Source organism: Athene noctua, chromosome 1 (assembly GCF_965140245.1).
Source record: "Athene noctua chromosome 1, bAthNoc1.hap1.1, whole genome shotgun sequence".
NCBI lineage: Eukaryota > Metazoa > Chordata > Aves > Strigiformes > Strigidae > Athene > Athene noctua.
The window spans coordinates 263,464,443-263,488,047 of record NC_134037.1 but is presented as its reverse complement, the minus strand read 5'-3'; the positions used below and the strand labels follow the sequence as shown (position 1 = coordinate 263,488,047).

Sequence of the window (23,605 nt, the reverse complement as noted above, 5' to 3'; positions counted from 1 at the left end):
GCCCCCCCTGCTCTGGGTGCAGCCCAGCACACGGGGCCTTTCTGGGCTGCCAGCGCACGGGGCTGCCTCACAGGCAGTTTCCACCCGCTAATACCCCCAAGTCCTTTTCCTTTCAAATAAATTTCAAACTGTCCCAAAATGGAAATTAATCTCCCAGCTCCCTTGAACGAAGGTTACACGTCCTCAAGTAGTTTACCCAATCAAGGAAAGAAAATAAAAGTTTGTGAAAAGTAAAATACTGAAGAGAGAGCATAAGCTTCCTTACTTGGACATAGTCTCTGCAGACAGATCTTCAGGATTCCTAACTTTTGTTTCTCCTGAAAGAACAAAAAAAAGTAAAGTTTATAAGCTGGAAACCTTCTGTCTGCTCAGGAATTAGAGCAGCAACAATACAAAGCTTTTTGGCAGTTATTAAGAGCGAGCCTACTGCAGTTAACATGAATAATTAAGAAACCTGGAATTAATAAGAACAGTTGGTACTTTATCACATTATAGCTTATGGGTAAGAAACACTGTCCATAATTGCAATATATCTTAAAACTAAAGAACAGACCTTATTTCCAATGGTAAAGACCACCTATAAGTTATGAAAATATGAAGGAGGGGGTTGGTGCCAGTGTGTAGGAAGGAACAAGTCCACCACTGCCTTGCCCAAAGGCACAGGGAGTCTCAGCTTCTGGCACGTGAAGGACAAGTGGCTACAGAGCTCCTTTTCTATCCCTGCTTTTGAATAAAAATTGGGATGCCTTAAGGATGCTTTTAGTCATCTTGGGAGGGATTCATCACATCTTCTTTCAAAAACAAGAGCGTGTAACATACTAACGTGATTTTAAATTTATTTTACTTACCATGGCCTCGGAGATCTAAAGCCACGATCCTACACTGAATCCTGTTAATGATTGCAGACTGCAAGAAGGGACAAAAGAGAACACAATTTGCAAAGTGCCACACCTCATCTACAAAGGATTAGCAATATTAAACACTGCCTGAAACAGCAGCAAAGGCTCGGGTGGTGTGACGAAAACTCTCTACTGTCAACAAAATGGCTGAACCTGGACTGCACGAGGTGTCAGGGCAAGCCAGAATATTCCACATAAACTATCCTTAATTAACCAAAGCTCCATCCTTTCTACCATTGTTAATGCCGTCTCCGAGGACATTTATTTCCCTGTGCATAAGACATTAAGTGCGTTTCCTAGGGTGATGAATTCAAGCTCTGTAGCACCTCTGAAAACTGAAATGCAGCAGTGGGAATACAGACACCAAAGTAATGCCCCCCCTTCCCCAAGCCCCACACGTTACAGAATTAGTCTTGGCTGTACAGCGGACGTGAAGATGAAGCAGCTGCTTTGCAGCACACGTTCAATTTGCTCTCAAAGAAGAGAATTTTACATTAAGGCTGAAATGTAGAAAAATTTATTAGGCCAAAGGGGTCAGGGGGAACAAGTGAGGAATCTTTTTGAGGTAAGGTATGGCTGCAATACAATTATGGCTCTATTTGTCCCTGACAGCTCAATTTACGTAAGTTATTTCAGGCATCACTGTGATTAAGTGGCATTCTGTGTCGAAAGGAAGACTTCTGCACTAAGGAATCATTGATTATTTAAATAACAGCCCTGTAGGAGTGGGGGAATTTGTTGAGGGATTCTTAATAGAACCACCTACATGACGGGCAGAGATCTGAAAGCTACCCAGTCCTCATATTTTGGTTGTTCAGCTATTCAACTCCTAAATGACTGCGGCAGTTGCTCTCCCAAAAACCTCTAAATCCACAAGTTCATATTTTCGAGCCCCTAAAGACACTCTGAAACCTCCATCAAGCAAGGTGCTTATGCACCTAGGCAATACTTTAACTAGTCAGATGAGCAGTCTGTTGCTAAAAATCAGAACTATTGTCAGTAGGGAGTAAGGAAAGAGGATCATCAACATGATGTGAGAGAATGGGAAGCTTTCCAGTGCCATGACTTTTCTCCAAATAGGAGTACTTTGGCCAAGAGAAGTACAAACACATCATCCAGGAAGTTATCAGGCCAATAAGCAAAAGAAGAAAGGAGCACCTCACGCCTGCAGGCTGTTATTTTATTTATAGATGGTTGCTCTTAATGCTTTCCAGTTTGAGTTGCTTCTTGGTTTTCAGCAGGCGGGTGTTCTTTGGGGATTTTTTTTTTTTTAGTTCTGGTTCATCCTAAATATTTAACACTTGATTGCTTGGCACAAATTTTCGTTTCAAAACGCACAAAGGAAAGAATTCTTTAGCAGCCACGCAAAGGCGTAAGCTAATTGGCGTGGCAGTTTCTTTCTTCAGCTGCAGTCTCAAGTGCAAGGTGTAAATCTATGTGAATCTTGTATATCATCTAACTTTGTTAATTGCTAACAGTAACATAAAAAGCCAGGAACTGTAAGGTACAGTGTTATGACTGCAACCACTCCGCTAAATTCAACTCAGGGGATTTTTAAATGTAAAATAGGTACTGGTGTTGCTATTGGAAATAAAGAGCTCTACAGAGTGGAAGTGTCTTCCAAAAAGCCCTATCCTTAACTCAGAAAAACATGACTTCATACCTCTGCCTCCAATTAAAAGCTGTGACCTTCATTACATCTGTTTAAGGCACTTATACACCATGACAACAACATTAAACTAGCATAGGAAGACAGGAAGACATCTGTCCATCATGGCAACTAGTGAGCTACAAGCAAGTAACTACAAGATTTAGCAACAGAGATTTAAGACTTAAAGTTCAGCAGTTTCAAAAGACCTATATCCGCACCTGTCTCAGGTAGTTACAAATGAACTGTTAGGTGTAAAACTACTATTCAATACCAAAATTACGGGCCAGCTGGCAAAGTATTTTTCTAATGTGTCTCATCAAATTACAAGATGGTTTATGATTACACCATTGGGATTACTCAACAGTAGTCACATTGGGAATTCAAGAGCAGTTGGTAGTGACTCTTCCAAAATGTTAATTGTTATTTGTTTGAATCTCTGCTCAAAGACTAAGTGATCTACAGCCCACTAAACTGCTAAAAGGTAACAAATATGACACAGCCAAGGGCACAGGGGAGACCCAGAGATTTCATCTGTTCAGTTGCATTTCCATGAAAGTCATCCTACAGCATCCTTCTGTTAAGAGCACTAGACAGCTCAAAGAGTTCCTGGATTAAAAAGGTCCCAAATAAAAAAATAAAAAAATAAAATAAAATAAAATCACACACCACAAGTGATTTTACTTTACTTTAAATCCTTTAGAGGTTTTCTTCCTTAACTCCCTTTAATTTTTAAAGGGAACAAGCAGGAAGGAGGAAATTTCCTTTGGTCAGTCCCCACACTCACTCCTATTGACACCAGTTCAGTTGCCTGAGCAGCACATGACCTTTCTTGACAAGTCAAACAGGGCCTCAACCATGCAAAGACAATATTGTTATGATGAGATAAAGCTGTTGAACTTTCACTGGTAGTCACAAAAAAGCAGCCTTCTGAAAAAAAAAAAAAAAAAAAAAAGGATATGCTATGATGAGCAATATCTTGGCACTTCATTAAAACCTGCAAGCTATTTGGCAGGTGTAGTTTTGGTTACTGCTGATAATTAAAACCTAGATGATAAATCTTTGCATGTGCTTTGCCTATTTAATATACACGCCGACAGTGAAATATTTAGAAGACTTGAGTCAGGTGTGCACCAGGAGATTATAAAACAGTTTTCTGAATTGATTTTCCTGTGCTTAACACAGCTGAATGGTTAGCTGCCTTCCATGCTCAGAGGACTATGTTTGCATACGTATATATTCTATACAGCAGCAGCTTACTTACAGTAAATACAGCCCAGGAAAGAGCAGAATGGCCTCCGCCATGTAACAGCAGTAAGACAGGCCCCTCCAGTCCGCTTTTGTAAATTCGAAAAGTGTATGAACAGTTAAGGACATTTCATAAACTTTATTTGAAGTTACTTTGCTGGCAGAATGTATTTTGGAGTCTGCAAAACCCAACAGTGTTTTGTACCCAAGGCCTCATTTCTCCCTCTGATCAACAAGCATGTGCAAGCATAACCTGGGCAAAATCCACTTTATTTAAGCTTCAAGAGTTGTCTCCCTGCTGCCCAAGTCTCCTCCTCCTTGTAATCCATGCATCTTCTGCCTGCACTCTTTTCCCCCTGTGCCCAACAGTGAAGTTGAACGACTAAGAGAAAAAAAACAAACCAGCATGTACTTTGGAGCATGTAGTATTGAATATTTTCCTATTATTTCCAAGGAAAAATGTCAGATAAACGAGTAAACAAGATTTTTAAGGCAATATAATTACTCACTGGAACTTACACAGCAAAGACATTTCGTTATGATAGCTAAAGTCCCCTTACAGTATATATGCAGATGCTGAAAAATCAGTTTAATTATCACTAAAACTAATGTCACTTTGAGAAAGGCACAGAACTAGGAGTTGTGAGATCTGTGTTTAGTGTCCAAAACTGTGACCAATGGATGAGAGAAGTCACTTCCCCTCCTTCTGCTGCTCTCCCTCTGGTCTTGGGGTGGACAAAAGCATTCCTCTGAATCTAATCATGACAGCTGTAGTTAGGAATGAGGCTGTTCATGGTTTTTCTGCTGAACACTGCAGTGCCCTTTGGATCTGCTGGTTGCAAACAGTTCAGGCAGGTTGCTCCCTGTGCTGTTTCAGGGGAAGCGAGCTGTGTCAGCTTAAAACAGCTTCATCAGCTGGGGTTGGTTCAGGCAAGGAGATCTGATGGAGAAGTAACAGGTGGCTGGAGCAGAACGGTGGGCACCAACTCCATTCGTTAATTCAGCTGCTTCCACAGTACATGTCTGTCCACAACCTTTCAAAGGGGAGCTCAAGCTCTATTAAAGGTTATAGGCAGCACAATAAATCCCAACAACTAAGATTTGCTTAAATTTGAGATGCTTATGTACACCACCTAACCAAATAGGTCCATTATCCTTATTATTTATGAAGCCTCAGGGGTGTGCACAGCCCTTATATCAAAGGCAAACAAGGTGTGCATCAAGAAGAATTCATAAGATCAATTGGATAAATGCAGTTAATAAGCACAAAATAACGACAAGCTGAGCAAAACAACAAGGAGAGTTTTCTCATTTCAAAGCATCACATGCTACTGGCATTAGAGAAGTAATTACTAAATTGGTATGTGGAGAGAAATAGCTTGAAAGTTTGGTTTTCCTCACAGCCAAGCTAGAATATGCATGCTTCAAAACTACACAACTATTTAAACTACATGGCTGCGTTATTTAAACACGGATTAAAATGTTTGCATTTTGTAATTAGGTCAGAAGACCTGGCGGTACCTCTCTAACCTGCTTTTGTTAGAGCTATAAGCAGAGAGTAGGACTGATGGGAAGCTTCGATCCAGCACCTTCACACACTGTACTTGTTGGGGTGCTCCCAGTTAGCAAATGGCCTCGAAACAACAGCACTCTGAGCATGTCAAAGAGGATGACTGCCATCAGCTGGATTAAACAGTAACTGGAAGACTGGCAAAGAAGAGTCAGCGTGAAAAGAAGTATAAAACAAACATGAACATTTGCAAAGGGGGCAGAGATCTTGGAGAGGAACCAGCTGCAGTCAAAACCCAGTTTGACAGAGACAACTCTGATGGCATCAACACCTAGGCCAGAGCAAGAAGCTTCCCTGTCTGCACACCAGCTAGTGGACTGGCAATTTGGGGTGCAACAAGTAGGGACCCACAAGACCTCAGGTGTATCTGCGTGACCTTGCGTGGTGCTTTCACAGAGTCATTTGCATTAGTGGGAGCAGCATCCACACCACCCACAGGGGATGCGCACAAGTAGGAGACCCCTCAGTCCCAGGAGAGACCGCATGCTCTTGTGCCCCACACTTCTTGGGGGTGCATATGACCATGCATATATGTTTGTGTGTGTACAGGAACTTCCCAGGACTAGTTGTAGAAAGGTGTTTAGAAATTTGCAAGTATTTATTAACATCTAAGTGTTTAGTGTGAGGTTTATCTGTTGCACTGCTGATACCAATCCTGAACATATAGTTCCCCAATTCTCAGTTAACTACCTGTTTGTTCTTAATAAAAAGCAATAAACAGCTTTGATCCTGATACGGTTTAAACTGTGGGAACTGATATTTCCCTGCAAAATACACTACACGTATTAGAAATACTTTTTAAAATTAATGATTACTAAAGGAGCAATGTCAGGAACATCTTAACTATCAGCTTAGCTCTAGTTACTAGTGCTGGTCCCTACAAAAAAAAATGGAATGGGGAGGAATTACATGAAAAAGCTGAAGAGAACCCCAATAAACTAAACAACACATGCTATCACCCCAGTCACTGAGAATAAGAAAAATTCAAATCTGAAAAAAAGGATATATCCTTGCCAGTTTCATTTTCTACCACAACGTCCTCCATAGATTCAAAGTACTGGCTCCAAAGCACTGGTGAAAAGTCACGCTTTCTTCCAGGGCTGCAAGACAAAAAAATTCAGTAAGAAAGAGGTATTTTTTTTAAATCTTTCATTTAAATTGGCATATAGGTGTCATTATATACATTGAAGAGAACTCGCTGGTGTTACACAGCAGTTTAGGACTGGAATGAAACGATGAATTAGTGAAATTCCCATACAACTATAACTTCAACAATTTTATAGTCAGTAAGCAACTGCCTTTTTTTCCCCTATAATTGCTGCTCCTGTTGAGGGGTCACAAAGATGCACAGGAAAACTAGCGGAGACACAAAGAGAAGAGTATTTTCCTTGTAAAGCAATAGCAAGAAGACTGAACAGTGTTGATTTAGACTGCACAGACCTAAGCCAAGGAAAAAGAAAAAGGTACATGGTGCTACTGTCCCAGTACAATCTCCCAGTTTGCAATGACCCACACTGCAGTGACCCCAGGCACTTCAAAAGTCAGAGTCAGAAGTCATTAAATACCTTTACATTTAATGGTCTTGCTTTAGCCTTAAAGCAAGCCTGATGCTGACATGACTGGGAGCACTCCAGCGCCTGGAACACAGGAAGCCATCCTGAATTTATGACTCAGCCCATGAATCATAATTAAAAAAAGATTACATCCCTCTCAGAAGTCACCTTGACACCACAGAATTGAAAAGCAGAGTGTCAGCTATTTACTGAAGATTACTACTAATTTACCATGTACCACTTGTTATGAGATTACAACTTTCCTAGAATCTCCTGTAATTTTTGGAAGAAATTTCATACTGGAAGTCAACCTGCCCCGAAGGCTGAGTGGCTGGTAGAAAATCTATGGAGACAATTGAACAGTGTCATACATAGAAAAAAAACCCTTATAAACATTGTTGAAAGCAGAATAAATAAAATCCACCAGGTCTAAGGGTAACAACAGCAAGTTTAAATTACAGCTCAAGTTTCCTGGAATTTACTGCAACGGTTAAAGCGTTAACATATTTGTAAACTGATCTAGTATTTAAATACTGTATGTAGGGCAACATCAGGACGGTGAAGGAAAGGAACAAGACCAAATTAGTTCAGTATATGCTTTCATATCTATCCTGCCTAAGGACCACAAGAACAGCATCACAATAAAGACCAACAAACACTCCTCAAGGTGCCTTCCTCTGTGTTCTTAGAGCTACACAGGCAATTGTCTGTAATTCTGAAAATATCCTAGAATAAAAACATTTCATTAGAAAGGATGCTACCAAGTCCAGCAACGCAAGTAAAAGGTAGTGAGTGCAAAAGGCTAGTTGTTTAAAAGAAAAAAGAAAGAAATTTAATTTTAAAAAAAGGTAGATCTTTAAAAGCTGTATTTTAAATTAAGGATCATAACAGCAAGATGGCGTTAACACAGATGCTGGCAGAATACTTCCATGTGACAAGGAGTTTTCAGGCTCTGGTTTGCTCCAGGCTTTGCACTTATTCCCAAGTTGCTGTAATTCCTTTAGAAGCCGTAATCGACCCATACAAAAACACTGCTTTACTGTCATCAGACACAAAAAAAAAAAAAAAGAAAGAAAAAACCCACAAAGGTAAAATCTGGCCAAACATACCCCAATCACTGGAGATTTCTGGATGTCCAAAGTCTAACCAGCACAAACTAGGGAGCTAGTGCCCAGAAACAAGATTTCTTTTTCCATCATATCGTTTGCCAAATACTGATGAACGAGCACTGCACAGGCAAGAAAACTGTAACGGTCAACACCGAGGGAAGAGAAGGTGTTTTGGAGATGGAGCAGAACTATTGTGTTAAAAGAGGACTCGGTGTGATGAAAGATATGGACGCTGGTGCTAACTGTGGTCTGCTTCGTGTCTAGTCACTAATTGTACCTGGAGAAGCTTCCTCCTTTTGTATATGCTGGCTTCCGTCTGACAGCGCTCGGCAAGCCCGGGGAATAATACCTGAACAGAGGCAGTAAAAAAAAAAAAAAAAAAAAAAAAAAAAAAAAGGCCTGGCTTTCCCAGTAAAAGGTGAATCACAGTCTTTATCCCCCGTAAGCAGCGAGAGTCATCTCTTTATAAGAAGGATAATTTCTGCTGCAGTTTGTTGACAGGTACATCAGAAAGCACTGCAACAAATTACGCCTTAAATTAGCTGCTCCTGTAGTACTAACGTCAGGTCATATCCAGCCCCTTAGGGAATGCAGTTCCCCTAAATTACTGGGTGAATGCAGAAGACCTGTTCTGTGGCCATCGTATAAACCAGAACTCTCAAAGGTGCCCAGTTGACAAACCCATTTATTTTTTGCTTCCATCGAAAGGTGCAGCTGTGCCCTCTCCTTGTATCCCCATTACTAACAAAAGGCTCTGCAATCAGAATTTTCCTGATGACTCAGTTGATGCAAAATCTGTTTCTCAGGCTGATATTCACTCAGTAAGGCTAAAAGAGTAGTGCTTAATTTTGGCAGTGACATAATTAGGCTAGATTTGAGCCCAGTATACAGGATGAGTAACAGTGCACCATTTTAACAGGCTTTTTGCACTTCAACTCTTCTGGGGGAGGCAATCAGCACAGAATATTAAAATCAAGCATGGGCGTGGGGGGTGAAAGACCTTCACAGAAGAAAAATCTCCTCTGTTGAAGGAAGTTTCTCCTGAATTCTTGACTTCCTAAAGAAATAGAAAGGAACAGACAAAGCAGCTTTTCAATTCTGTAGAAATAAAACTACTATTTCCCCTGATATTTCTAGAATATGAAACATGAAACAACCACCCCCTGAATGGTCCAAATTCTCTTCTGTGGGTTTCCAGACTTCAGTATTGCTCTTGTCAAGTTTCAGTTAAATAAAATGAGATGTCACACACCTACGTAAATCCAGAAAATATTAATCTCTTTTAGCGCCTCAACTTCATCTTTCTCCGATTAAAGGAAAAATAACACAACCAAACCTCAGCCTTGCAAAGAATGCTGTAGATGAGGAAGAACACAGTGAATATCAAGATGACAAGCTGTCATAATATTGTGGAGAACCAAGCACACCTGCACGGGTGTCCAAGTGTCCAAGGAAGGGAGACAACATTTGCTGCGACACCGATATCCTGCTAGGAAAAAAATAAACACAAAAACTCCCAGTGCAGGTCAAGATTAAAATAACAACTAATGCCGGATTTCCTAAGCCAGAACTTGGTATGAAATACAGAAAATTGGTATACGGATAAGAGCTTCAAGCTACCTGACTTGCAATTGGTTTATCTTCTAGGACTACAAGAATCGGTGTGAGGAAACAGCAAAGGTCCATCCAGCTCTGCAACGTGTCACCGAGAGATGCCAGCCCAGCCAGTGCTCTGGAAAGGGTTAAGCAGGGAACAGTGTATGACCTGCCTCCAAGTTTTCACTATTAGCAGGATGGGATCTCCAGGGGCTACATCCCCAGCACTGTGTTGCATTAAAGGAGGGCAGTTTCCATGAGCTCATCACATAAAATACAAGTCACTTCCAGCCAGAGCTACTTCCACAACATCTGTGACAACAGTGCTACGATTTAATTAGGCTTTGAGCAAAAAGGATTACTTTTGTTTGCTTTTAAACCCACCCTACGACAATGTTTGCCTCCTGTTCTCCACAATATTAATGACTGTATACACCCCTATTATATTCCCCTTGCCTGGGCCATGTATTTCTCAAGCTGAGAGTCCTACTCTATAGACTGTTCTCCTCGCCTGGAAGCCACCCCAGCCCCGATCACGCTCTCTCTGAACCATTTCTGGTTCTTTCTGGAGATGGAGAGACCTGCCCACAGCTTGGATGATTTCCCTTCTCTGATCTTTGAATAGGTAGGATGTGCTGTTAGTGACAAATTTGATCACTCTTTTAAAATGTAGCATTTCAGTGCAGTCAGACTTTCCCCAAGCTTATTACAGCTCGTTTTAAGTTTGACTGTCCTGAGTAATTCCAGGTGATTAGCAAATATTGTCACCTGCCTGGCTACACCCCTTCCAACATAACCCATAAACCTGGTAAAGCAGGGACTCCCCGGTAACCTCCCCTATAGTGTAAGATGAGAAAGTTTGTAAGTGGACTCTCTTACCCATAAGGGAGGCAGAAGGTGGGGAAATCCTGGTGCAAGTGGTTGATTAACTGTATCAAGACAGATGAAAAGCTTTGGTTGTGTGACATTAATCCACTTTCGAAGCAGGGTACAGTATGGACAGCCACTATTACGCAAGGCAAAGGAACACCGTAGCCTGTTGACTAGTGCAAGGACATTAAATCTGTATCGTGTAGGAGAGGTATGAAATTACATGAATCATCAATAGCATAAATTTGGGATATTTAGCATCAAAATTAATCATAACAAAAAGCAAGAAAACTTCTCACAGTTGCATGTAAATCCTACAAGCCCAAACTGCAACAACGTGAAATAAAAGTGACAGTTTGAGCTGTCACTGGTGACATCAAGCTCACGATCTGTCACAAAAGCCATGTCATAGTTTCTAGCAGCAAGCACAGAGTTTTAAGCATTCAAGACTGCCAGAGGAAATATTAAGCGCAGCACTAACCAAAATCAGCTACTGATAGCCAAGCCACACAGAAAACATTCATTAATCCTGCACTGGCAAGAGCAGGCGTAGAGGGACTCGGCCCTGTTCCTTTTCCAACAGGTGAAGAACAGATCTCAAAAACAAACAAAGTGAAGTCACGTACCCAGGCACAAGGCAAGAAACTGCAATAAATGGGATGGGGCACACAGTCCTGTCATGCCCAGTCTCCGGAAAGCCAGTGGTTTGTTGGCTGACTGCATACACCAAAGTGAGAGCACGGTGACCTGGTCATGGTGTGACTCTCCAGCATCTAAGGACAACCTCAACGTGGAGCACAGACTGTCCTACTACTGCATAAAGCACTGGTGCTGCCATGTCTGGAATATGACCTGCAGCTAGGTCAATAATTTAAGGGTATAACCGAAGAGGACTCAAAGAAGCGTAGAAATAATCAAGGCTGGAAAATAGGGCATGTAACGAGCGCTTTACAGAGCTCTATCTGGTTAAACACAGTACTGACATGGGGCGGGGTGGTGGTGGAGTTGTTAATGGGTAAACTAAGTTAACGTCACCTCAGCTGCTCAGATTGAAGGGGATTTTTAGCTCTTTTTCTCAAGCAGATGTTTTCATGAGATCAGATAACCTGGAGAGCTTGGTATCAGTCTCAAGCCTCTTAGGTTGACCTGAAGCAGCTCTTTCTCCTGGAACTGGCAGACAAACAGAAAAGGCAACCCTCCAGTTACTGGGAACGCTGACAGTCACTGTAAGGCAGACTAAACCTGTGAGGGGAGTGAAGAAGCCATCCTCTTCCTCATTCCTCCGGATTTACCACTCCCTGTGAACAGATCTAGCTGAAAACAAAAATAGTTTTCATAGAATCACAGAATGGTTTGGGTTGAAAGGGACCTTAAAGATCATCTCATCCACCCCCCCCCCGCCATGGGCAGAGGCATCTTTCACTAGAGCAGGTTGCTCAAAGCCCTGTCCAACCTGGCGGTGAACACTTCCAATGATGGGACATCCACAACTGCTCTGATCTTCTCCAGATCTGTTCCTCACCTGGCTAACTGTGAGGTCACCCAAAGACAGCACAATGGAGAAGATGAAGACAAGTAGCAGGACAGTAGGAGACAGATCACTCCAGTAGCAGCACAAACCCACACAGGGTTGACCCGATCACAGTGAATTTGAGAAGCAACTGTTGACTGAAATGGTGAAACTTTGCTCAGTTTCACAAAGACTGTCCATAATTCCTAAGCAAAAATGAGGTTAGATTGCTCAACTTTCCACTCTGCTTGGGGAAAACCTGAATGTGAAATAAAAACAACAACAACAAAACCCAACAAGGGCTCAACCAAAAGACGAGTATTTTTGTATCTCCTTCCAGCACCATTTCTGACGGCAGAGGTCCAACGCAAGCACTACTGCTAGAGTTTTCAGGCAAGAGGCAGGCAGATGCTAACACCAAGACAGATCCATGGAGAATATCTCATGGAATGGAAGAGAAACCTGTGAAATCAGAGCCAAGCCATCTCTGGGAACTTGCCACTCTACTTCTTGTCATACTATTTGATTTAGTGGCATTAGTGAATGCTTCAGCTTAACAAGAGTTAACGCCTTCAGAGAAAATGTTAGTGCTTGGAAGTCAAATATGAAATATCTGGGAAAAATATACAACAGAAATCCTATGTTTGTGGGGGAATTGGAGCAGAAAGTGAAGAGGAGCTGGGAATTAAAAACTATTGGCACCTCTGATGTAAATACATGTAGATTGTAATTTAAAGTAAAATACTTGCCTCCAAACAATGCTGGAGAAACATAAGTAACCTCTGATTTAATATTGAACCCCCAAAACGTTAGAATTAACGTGTAATTTTCCACAAAACACCTGGTGACCGCAGGAGGCTGGGCAGTGGCCGATTTCAGAGAAACATTTCTCTGAAGAAAAGAATTAGTATCTTTGTTATTTTTCCTAGAGCTTCTTTTTTTAGCGATACATCAACACACGTTCAAAATTAGAAGCAAGCCTAATAAACAGCAGCTGTGATTTTGCACCTTCCTATGCTGAAGCAGTATTCTGCTGACCAAATATTTAAACTGACAGAACTAATTACTGCTTTTTAAAGTATCCGGCAGACCAAAACAGAAATGGATCCAACATAATAACTTTTCTAGAATGATCCTCAAAGTCCAAGCCAGCCAGCCAGCATATTAAACTGGAATCACAAAACAAATTCTGGGCACCCTCTACAGCTAGTTTTATCCTATTGTGCAGTTTGTCCTCTTTATCACATACTGAAAACGTGCACATACTGCAAGCGATCCCAGAGCAACAGGAGCCCACGCGGCTCAACAAATCTCTCACCACTTTTTAAAGGGGTTTTCATTCAGGTATTTTCCTAAAAAGAAAAAAAAAAAAAAAAAAAAAAGGTTGTACCAAGCAGGCAAGCAGGGAGAACCATTTTTAGAAATGCCTTTTTTTTTTTTTTTTTTTCCGCCGAGTCCCTGTTTAAAACTACTAATGCAATTAAAGAACAGGACATGTATCAATTGAGACACTTAATTCTTGCACCATATTTGAACCTAGCCAAAACAAATCAAACATTATCTATATGTAAGAACTGCCATAGTTGACAGGCTCTATTTAAAAATTCTAAAAATTGACAAGGACAGTATTTTAAGTTCTGCCTTGAAGATACTGAATACATAAAATGTTTCCTTATTAAAAAGGTTTCAGGGGAAAAAAAAATTGCTTAGAAAAAGAGAAATTAGTTGAAATTTGTCATGATCAAATTACACAGATCTGATCCAATCAAGCCCTTCTAGATAATTAAAAGACCTTAGGAGATTGTACATAATTTTTATTCATGTATTGGAGAACAGCAAATTCTTCTTCATTTCCAAATCCCATCCAGCTCCTCATCTCTGAATAAGCTACCTAGGGAAAAACTTAAAATAAGACCACACATGCAGCAGCTGCTACAGCTGTCAGGAGCTGCTACTGTAAGTTCCCAGTCCTTTTGGTTCACTAGTGATTTCGCAAACTTCATTAGCCAATTTCCCCAAAGAATTCTGACCATGAAGTTTGATTTTATTTCAATTTCAACCAGGCGATTCAAACGAATCACTTTCAAATACGCAGGCAATTTCAAACACAACCTCAGACAACTTTGCTCCTTAAAATAAATGGACACTGAAAAATGAACTCCGAGTTCCTCTCAGCGGTTTGAGTTTCACGTACTGCTCGAGTCGAAGAGAAGCATCACCTTCCTTTAAAACCAGCCTTTTGGTGCCATCGGTCAGTTGGCCAATTCTGTTGGAAAACACTTAAATGCAGGCAGGAGAACACTACGCTAGCAAAGGCTGGTACTGGTGGAACGCTGCACACACACGTGTGTGTCTGCAGGCAGGAGGGGGCTGGAATTTAGAGGAAGCAAGGTAGCAGAAATCAATGCGATGTGCTGTGAAATACGATGAAATTCTAAGCGTACATCTAATGCTACCGCAAAAGGCTGTCAAAACTATGTTGCAGCAGCCATTTTAACTATCCAGTGGTTTCACTGAAATATTAATATCAGTGTTGCCACACAATCAAGGATTCAACGTCCCTACTGTTTGCGTTTTCAGGTGTGCCATTACTTTAATATACAAGTGGAAGCGTGGAAGAGGCTGCAGCTGCAAGCAGAGCTGAGATTCAGAGTGAGGAGCAGAGCACTCAGCCTCGTGTGACAGTCCCACGGGCACAGCACAGCTATTTGCTTCAGTCACTTCGACTTCTCGAATGAGACTCTCCATTAAAGAGACATAAGGAAAGGATCGTACTGGAAAATGGCAAAAAAAGAATAAAATGAAAGAAAAAAAAAAAAAGAGAAACAAATCTATTTTCATGGATTTCAATGCAGTAATAGGTGCCATTTTAGTATAAACTACTGAAACATGTATTAAGCTTTTTAACAATATATTACCAAAATGATGTAAGACTATTTTGGTTAAGAAGTCCTCAGTATATATGGCCAAAGCTTCTTTTCAAAGAAAAATAATTTCAGAGTAAGCTTGAAAATGATGTTTTGAAGAAAGCATCCTACCCCATAACTTGCCTTTCCAGTCAAGGATGACTGAAGCTTGAGAAATCCCAGTGCTGCAGTAAATCATCTTTCTATTTTCCTACAGCAATCTCACTTGCTCCACCCTCTGCTTCTTACGATCTGCTTTCAGCCACACCATACAGGCCATTAACATGACCTGCTTGTCGATAAAAAAGAAGGAATAAAAAAAAAAGAGCACCCAACACACCAATCAGAGCATGGGTACATATGAAGCAAAGCATTTAGCCAGGGAAAAATCAGCTTGCCAGCACTGTTGGATATTAAGTTTAAACCCATTTTAATGGCCCTGCTTCAAAGCGCGGAAATAAATTAGATTTATAAACATGAGATGCTTAACACAGCAAACAAATGTTTCTCTAAGTTTCATTATTTCAGTTCCCTGTAACAGTTTGAATTCTAAAGGACTATTTCAGCACAGCCTTGCACATTTGCCAGCATCATAAGTCACACTCTTATTTTTCTCTGTATAATTAATCACATTCTCTTTTGGTGGCCTGACTAGGGAATCTTGCACTTGTATTGAACTGAATCCTAATAAGATTAAACTTAGCTAAACTTAAGCTAAACCTAGGTAGAAATAACTTACATGAACACAGACAAGGTGCAAGCAGCCGCACAGATCTGTAGCCCACAACCCGAGTAAGGGAGCAGAGTCACACCACACACATTAAAACCAGCTCTGTAGAGATGCATGAATGAAGTTATCCTCTACAAATGTAGATTAAATAATCTTTCCAGTTCACAGGTGTGTGTGAAAGCCTCCGTCGATGTTCCACTTCGAGTTTTGAGCACCGCTTACCAAAAATAAAACGGCAGCTTAAGAGGAGGAGAGATCAGAAATCTTGGGGGAAGAAGAAAAGGTTAAAGAAAAAAAGGATTGAGTCTACAGACTAATGAGGTTCAAAAGCAAGGGTCTAGATGATGCCACCATCCAGCCACTCTTGTCTCTGGTTGCTGATGGAGCTGGCAGGAGATACGTAAATGATACAATCGCGCGAACGTAGGTTGACAAGTTCGATCCCATGCAGTCCTGGCATTTGAACGTGTTGACTGAAAATCTGAGCCAAAGCTTCTGCTACACCAGCATCCATTACCCCACGCTCCATCTTCAGACAAACGTTGGAGCTCTCCTACACACCACCCTACCCACATGGAAAGGACAGCCAACACCTATTTAAAAAGCCACCTCACCAGCCTGCCAGATCTCCCTTCCAGCCCTCCTTTGCAACAACAGCCATAAAAGCGTCTACGCCACGAGAGCTTCACCTCACCGTTATTTGTCTTTCGCTGCCTCTGCATTCCACTTCTTCTTGTCTCCTTTTTACGCGTAAATCACAAGTCTCTCCGGATGAGGCTGTTCTCCTGTCAGATGTGCAGTGCCTCACACAGCGGGAACATCACCCGTAAAGGGATTTACTCGATGTCAGAGCAGTAAACCAAAAATACAACTGTGCCATGCCACTACAATGTGATTATGAACTATTCCCTGCTGCTTCGAAGGGGAAGGACAGGGGAATTTTTGATCCTTAACCGCAACACCAGATTTCATATCAGGGCTTTCAGAAAGTATTTGAAAGGGAAAAAAAAAAAAAAAAAATGTTTATAGCATTATAGACCAATAGTAAACAAACTTCCCTTCAAAAACATTTCCCTAACAGAGAACATTCAAAAACCCTCCGAAGATGAGCAAGATGGGAGGCATTACATAAATTACTATACAGGATTGCTACTAATGAGCTCTGCACAAGCATAAATATTACTGAACTGCAAAAAAAACCCCATGGGCATACATCATAAAATCCATTTTAAAATCCCTGGAAATGCTCAGCTGTAAGTTGTTTACCTGTGATGAGTAAGTGAAGCAACAAATATCATGGGGGTTTTGTCAGCACCTCATTAAGTTCATAACTTAACAGCCTTTACTTTTGTCTATTTTCTTAATAAAAATTATCACAAGGATGCATTTTCAGAAACGACAACACTGACGTGGAAAATACATCCCGCAGCATGGCATCATTTTGCAAGAACACAGCCAATTAGACTAGGCAGATGACAGACACACCAAGCTCCTTTAGCTTACGGACTCTGAGGTCTCATAGCAGAGCGCAGATCCCCCTATGTTGCAGGAAATTAATTTTTGACTTTGTAGTTAACATGGAGACACCCGCCTTCAGGTAATAACCGACAGAAGCTGACACCAGCAGCAAGACAAACTGCAAACTGATTTTCATCCTGTTTAAGGCCACCTTAACACTAATGTTGGAAGGTTTTATGTTTATCATTAAAGTAGGAATACCAAACTGAACAGGCAATGTGTCGTGGTGTTTGCTTACAGTGCCGTCAGCGTATGCACTGCCACATGGAAAGAATAAGACAGGGTGCTAACAAAGTTTACAATGCATGAAGCCAGTATAAATTATATTCAGAATTACCCAAAATAACCGCCAAGGGGTGAGACTTTTAAGTTAAACAGGATAAAACAAGAGGAAGAAATAAAAACTTTATTTCTTCACCTAAAACAGAAAAATCGTGGGTTTGGCAGGCTTTGTACAGCATAAGGGTTTGGTAGGTTAACTCTGTTCTGAGCAGAGCCAGCATGATTAAATAGCATCTTTAACATTAAATCTAGCCTTGTATTTACCACATAGCCTTCAGCACACTCCTGTGAAATCCAAAAATCTCAACCCAAACAGGTGAACTGGTGGTTTAGTGACTTGCTCACAACGCCACAGTTCAACCCAACATCAGGAAACAGAGCCCACGAGTCCCAGCTCTCAATTTCAGATAACCAAGAGATACAGGAGGGCAGACAGCCGTCCTGAGAGCGAGCAACCCCCTCTGAAAGTCATTCAAAACTGCTTCTTTCCAATTTCTATGCCTATTTCTGTACTAACAGTACAAATTAACCTTCAACTTTTTTGCTTAGCCTCAGCACCATGCCATTAAACCCTTACATGAAGCTTAGCTTTAAAATAATTCATATTAAGTATTTGATTATGATTTGTTAGTATTACTTCATATACGAGCTACATCAATTGTATTATATCTATCCAAATATAATATAAATAGGAAGATGTGAAATAAATGTTTTGAAACTCTGCTTTAAAGGAGAGGACAAAGAGTCCTCTCTCATGCATAAATACCTAAACAGTTTATTTCAGTCACGGTGGAGTAGCTGTCTTTTTCATTATTTCTTTTAGTTATCTGATTTCACGCATCAAGGCAAAGGAGATTTCCTGTAGGAATTGTAGGGTATTTTTATCCTCCAAATAGAACACTTCGTATCATGCAGGCATTGTGCAGCACACACCTGGACCTCGCAGAGGCTGGCCTTCCTCCAGAGGATCAACCCCTGGTCTTTGTCATCATCCAGACCTCAGATTTTGTACTTTCACAATCGGCAACGCACGAGAAGTCATATAGCCCCGAAACCACCTTTTCTTTAGCGTTAAGAAAATCTCCATGTTTTCGCCATTCTTCTTAATTTAAGCCTTTGCACAGGGCTGCGAAGCGTCCTGCTCAGCACCCCGAGACCACACGTCTCCTGAGCTCAAGTCCCCACGATTACTGCCAGCTTCCTTTGCTTCTCTATAACTACTACTATAACTCTGCAACTATAACTTCCCTCCCTACAATCTAGCCATAACCCTGCTGCAAGATCATCTTGCTCTCCTTTAACCATAATTAGGTACCTGCTTGGAATATGAGCTTCTCCCTCACACTTTTGGAGGTGAAATTACTAAATTCCATTCAAAGCCACCCCATTTACAACCCATTTTCTCCCTCTGACTCATGGTTAGAGAACAAAGTTTTTGCCAAGGTTGTTCTTGTCCAGCCAGTCCTTTTTAGTCGCCATCCACAGAGCCAGACCCAGGTCAATCTTCTCTCACAGTTTCCAAAACATATTCTCACTCCTGCTTCAAAGATTTGACATCTGTAACCGGGCTATCCCAGATTTTCCATCATCTGAAGCGGGAGTTTAAGTCACTTGGCAGGGCTCACCTACTGCACAGCTTCACATGAGTGTCTGCTGCTGAGAAATAACATTTAAACACACTGCTCTCCCCCAACCATGCTTTCACCGACTCTGAGGTACCACCCAGACAAATCACGACTTGTTCAAACACAGATGGCAAAAGGACTCAGCGAAAAGGGCTGCTGAAGAGCAATCCCAGCACCAGCCACCCCCCCCCAGCACTGAGGATACTCTTCGTGCAGTAACACCTTCGCCTGCCTCCTTGCCAGGGAGGGGCGGCTGGAGAAGCCCCGTCCAGACGCTCCTCTCCTGAGGCACTGGGGAACAAACCAGCGCAGAGCAGGGCCAGCCCGGGGACCTGATGGCCTCTCGCCTCACGTCACCGTCCAGGAAGACCCACCACTCTGCTGGCCACCTCCGCAGGAAAATCCCCTCACGCCAAACCCCCCAGCAAATAGCACCCACTTTTCTCCCTTTCCCTGCCAGCTCCCCCAGGAACGAGCACCCCACCCACGAGGTTCCCTTTCACACAGACACCCCCCACCGTCCCCCCCAATACCCAGCACCCCCATCCTCAAATATCCCAGCAGCAAACACCCCAGCCCCCGATTCCCCCCCAGCAACAAATAAACCATCCCCCAAAACACACCCCCAGCTCCACTCAGGGCAAAGCACCCCCTTTGTACAGGGCACCCCAACCTCCCCACACAAGGGTGGCCCCTCTCCCCTCTGCTGCCACCTTGAAGCAAAGAGAGCCTCCTGCCCCTAACCCCCCCCCAATAACGAGCACCCCTCCGCATCCAGACCCCCCAATAAGGAGCACCCCGTGCCTCCAGAGCTCCCTCCATCACAAGCCCCCCATGACAGCCAGCCAGACGCCCAGCAACGAGCATCGCTCACCCCCCAGCACCCTTCCCTCGCCGCTGTTTGTGTCCTTCCCCTTCTGCCTCCCCCACCCCGGTCCCCTCAGCCGCCTCCACCCTTCCCCCACCTACCCCATGCGCATCTTGGAGCCGGACTGGCCGCCGCCACCGGGCAAAGGGGGCCGCGGCGGGAGGCGACCCAGATGCAACTGCTTCTCCAGGGCCGACATAACGACGAACGAGAACACGGACGCACAAGGACACACCGCAAACAGCCCTCTCCCCCTCCCCAAGCCGCCCCCGCCGCCAACCCCCGCTCCGCGCCGCCCCACCGGAAGCGGCCGCCCCCCGACAGCGCCGCCGCGCGGCACCACGGGAAGCGCAGCCCGCCCCTGACGGCACCCGTAGCGCCCTCCCGTGACCTTCTGGGAAATGTAGTTCCCCGCCCCGTGGGGTGCTGCGTGGCCGCGGTGCATGACGGGAGTTGTAGTCCCGGAAGTGCCGCTCGGCGCCCTCCGAGGGGCGCGTCCCGCTCCCGCCGAGGCGGCGGTTGGCGGCGCAGCCTGAGGCGAGGCGGGATGCGGCAGAGGAAGCCCAGAGCGATGGCTCCGCCGGCGGCGGGCTCCCGGCGGGGGGGAGGTGGGCCGCGGGGTGGGCCGGGAAGCGGCGGTGGCGGCGGCGGCGGCTGGAAGCGCGCCTCGGCCCGTGGCTTGCGTCGTGCCGGGCCGCTGACCCCCCCTCGGTCCTTCGTCCCCGCAGGTACCGGCGACATCCCCGCGTCCACCAGCCTGCCGCCGTTAGTGGAGGGCCCGCTGCGCTGCTTCCTCCGCTGCACCGTCTCCCGAGTTGTATGGACGGCCCCCAAGCCGCCCGCCGCCGCCCTCCTCGTCCGCCTGAGGTGGTGGGGGGAAACTTCCGACGGTACCGTCTTCCAGCCCTCCTCCAGGCCGGGACAACCGGCGGGGAGAACCACCGCCCGCTACGCCGTCCGCTGTGGGCCCAAGCAGTTCACTGCTTACCTGACAGGTAGAGCTGCTTCTCCCTGGTCAGGCAGGACAGGGCCGGAGCTGCGGGGAGACCCGCAAAAGCCGAGGAGTTACTTACCCACCAAGTAACCCCAGTTCTCTTTTCATTTATGGCTTTTTTAGGTCGTTTTCCTGGTTCAGGAGGCTATTGATCTCAGCCTGGAGTTGCTGGCATCAGTCTTTCTAGTAGTCAGGTTTAGTGCAAAAAGTCTCCTGTAGTCCTTGTAGGGTCAAGATCAGATGATTTTTTAGTATTATGCATCTCACATTAAACAGGCATTTCACTGTTCTAAGGGTATGAAGAATAAAAAGGTACTTAGTTGACCTTGTAATATTATTAAGGTTCTTAATTTAGTGAAAGATCTGCAGGAAATGAATGCAAGCCTAGAGTCTGTAAAACCTGTGCCTGCTACCGTTACTTGTAGAATCATAGAAATGTTTAAGTTGGAAGAGACCTTAAAGATCATCCAGTACCAGCCCCCTGCCCCGGGCAGGGCCACCTTCCGCTAGCCCAGGTTGCCCAAAGCCCTGTCCAACCTGGCCTTGAACCCTTCCAGGGAGGGGGCAGCCACAGCTTCTCTGGGCAACCTGTGCCAGGGCCTCACCCCCCTCACAGGGAACAATTTCTGCCTTAGATCTCATCTCAATCTCCCCTCTGTCAGTTTAAATCCATTAATTGTAACTAGTCCTTTTGTGGTAAACTTGTACTTATTTATCAGAATTTCTTATCAGTATAACACTTCTTTACCTGCTGCCTCTATCATGAGCATTTCATGATATGACATGTTAACCTCTAGCATCTCTGTCATTTTAACAGAAAAGTTTTAATTGTGTTTAATGTGACCGTGTTGTGTGAGACTGAAACAAAGCTCTTCCTAATTTTTTCAGATATGGGTGTGCTTGTCCTAGAGGTAATGACCAAACTTGACCACCTTCCAATTGGCAGAGTGCAAATCACTGGACTGTCCCAGCTCTCTCCCAGCCACCCGATCAGTGGGCTTTTCACTGTGGTTTCACCAACATCTGATAAACTAGGAGAGCTCCAGGTACTTACATATTTGCTCTTTATTATAAATTGTATTGCTGTAATACCAGTATAGTCTGGTGCTGGGATCAAGCTGTATGAGCTACGCTGTAGGCCAGGTCTCTGTCCAAGGCATGCATAAACTAAGAGAGCAAATGAAAAATGAATATTGGCGGTGTTGACTCTGTTTTGTTAGGAAGGATGTGTGGCATTGGTAGTTCAGCTTAAGAAAATCTGTAGTCTCTACACTGAGAGTGAGTTTTAACAGATTTAAAAATGGATATTTAGTTCTAACACTTCTCCACAGCCTCACTGGGCTGAAATTGTACATGTTGAAATCTGGGATTAAGAAGGTGGTGTTCTGTTTTGCAACCCTGGCTCTGGATAATTTATCCTGAAAGATGGTTGCCTGTGATTTGAAAACGTGGAATGTGAAATAGGTAGTTGTAAATATGTCCGAGTTTTATGATGTCACATAACTGCACGATAATAAATATTACTTTGTGTCGAAAGGAACAGTTTTCCGTAGTGTGACAAGTGAAGTGGAACACTGTGTGTTGTACTGAATTAAAAAAAGAACTAAATACTCTTTTCACCTTCTATCTTTCAGGTCTCACTAGTCCTAGAACCTCTGCCAGCCCTGTATGACACCAGCAGCTCTATCCCAACCACAGATACAAGTTCCGATATCGCTGCTGCTCAGGGAAGCAGCAAGCTGCAGTTTCTTGCTCCATCACAGCAGTCGAGGCAAACGCAGGCGACTGTTGCTGGCCAAGAGTCCGTTACTAACAGCAGAGCCACAATTCCCAGGTATCTTTTTTTCCCCATGACAAAACTCTGGTTTATTTTGAAGTTCACACACTTTTTTTGGAGTAATGGCTCTTCACTTGTGAGTTATGGAATACTTGATCTTTCTGAAAGTGCATTTTATATGAAATCCAGAACGTTCAGCATTTCAGAGCTTACAGGGACAGTTTCTCATCTGATATATATTTACATCCTATGATGACTTCATTCAAGCTGTGCTAGTTGACACAAGAGGTGCCACAAATCTTTTACTTCCAGCTTGAGTCGGTCTCTCTCTGACAGTATAAGTGGAAGATGAGGAGTCATTAAAATAATGTGTTGCTTTTCTTTTTGGAGCATGTACTGAAAGGGGGCAGCTGCAGTGCTAGGGAGAGTTTGAAGAGTTTTGAATCCCTTTACTGATCCACTTTAGTTGTTACCGAAATAATGTTTCATTTTTCAATAGAGGAAAGAACCATTTGCTCTTTCAAGAGAACTCAGAAAACATAAAGGACATTTTTTCTGCTTCTCATCACCATCTGATTTTACCAGATGAACGTTTGAAAGTGAATCCTTCAAATCAGCAAGTGTCGTTTCCCACCAGCACAGATCCTGAAGCACCTGCTAGAACAAACATGCGGGTGCTCTCTTTGCATAACCCAGCTACAAAAGACCTGCTGTCAGGTTTGTATACAATTGACATCATCTTTTAGGTTTCACAGTAAATAGCTCTTGATAATATTTCAGGTGCCTACCTAGAGATAAAGACTTAAGGGACAGCGATACTTTGCATGCTCTCACTGTGTTATTTCAAACAGAAAATTGTAACAGAAAGGTCTTGATGTAAAAACTACTGATTTAATCTTGTT

At 43.3% G+C, this 23,605-nt stretch overlaps 2 protein-coding genes across 9 annotated transcripts in view; one reads left to right on the top strand and one right to left on the bottom strand.

The window, feature by feature from the left end:
* The window catches only part of PPME1 (protein phosphatase methylesterase 1), a 33,269-nt gene extending 13,071 nt beyond the window's left edge, over window positions 1–20,198 (bottom strand). For 4 of the 5 annotated variants that reach the window (XR_012634585.1, XR_012634588.1, XM_074919141.1 and 1 more), the window contains exons 1-5: window positions 20,034–20,198; window positions 6,372–6,465; window positions 3,812–3,904; window positions 849–906; window positions 266–317 (exon numbers count right to left, since the gene is read on the bottom strand). Coding sequence is in view for 3 of the 5 variants with exons in the window: in XM_074919141.1 (XP_074775242.1) it covers window positions 266–317; window positions 849–906; window positions 3,812–3,904; window positions 6,372–6,465; window positions 20,034–20,131 (395 nt within the window). In the remaining 2 variants the exon portion in view is untranslated. Of the gene's footprint in view, window positions 1–265; window positions 318–848; window positions 907–3,811; window positions 3,905–6,371; window positions 6,466–16,333; window positions 16,610–20,033 lie in introns of those variants that run through there. The other variant, XM_074919150.1, reaches the window with a different exon arrangement.
* A 212-nt stretch (window positions 20,199–20,410) lies between these two features.
* The window catches only part of C2CD3 (C2 domain containing 3 centriole elongation regulator), a 52,604-nt gene continuing 49,409 nt past the window's right edge, over window positions 20,411–23,605 (top strand). For all 4 annotated transcript variants that reach the window (XM_074919037.1, XM_074919019.1, XM_074919028.1 and 1 more), the window contains exons 1-5: window positions 20,411–20,540; window positions 20,661–20,927; window positions 21,815–21,972; window positions 22,561–22,760; window positions 23,203–23,420. In XM_074919037.1, the coding sequence (XP_074775138.1) occupies window positions 20,480–20,540; window positions 20,661–20,927; window positions 21,815–21,972; window positions 22,561–22,760; window positions 23,203–23,420 (904 nt within the window). In that variant the 5' untranslated portion in view covers window positions 20,411–20,479. The remainder of the gene's footprint in view (window positions 20,541–20,660; window positions 20,928–21,814; window positions 21,973–22,560; window positions 22,761–23,202; window positions 23,421–23,605) is intronic.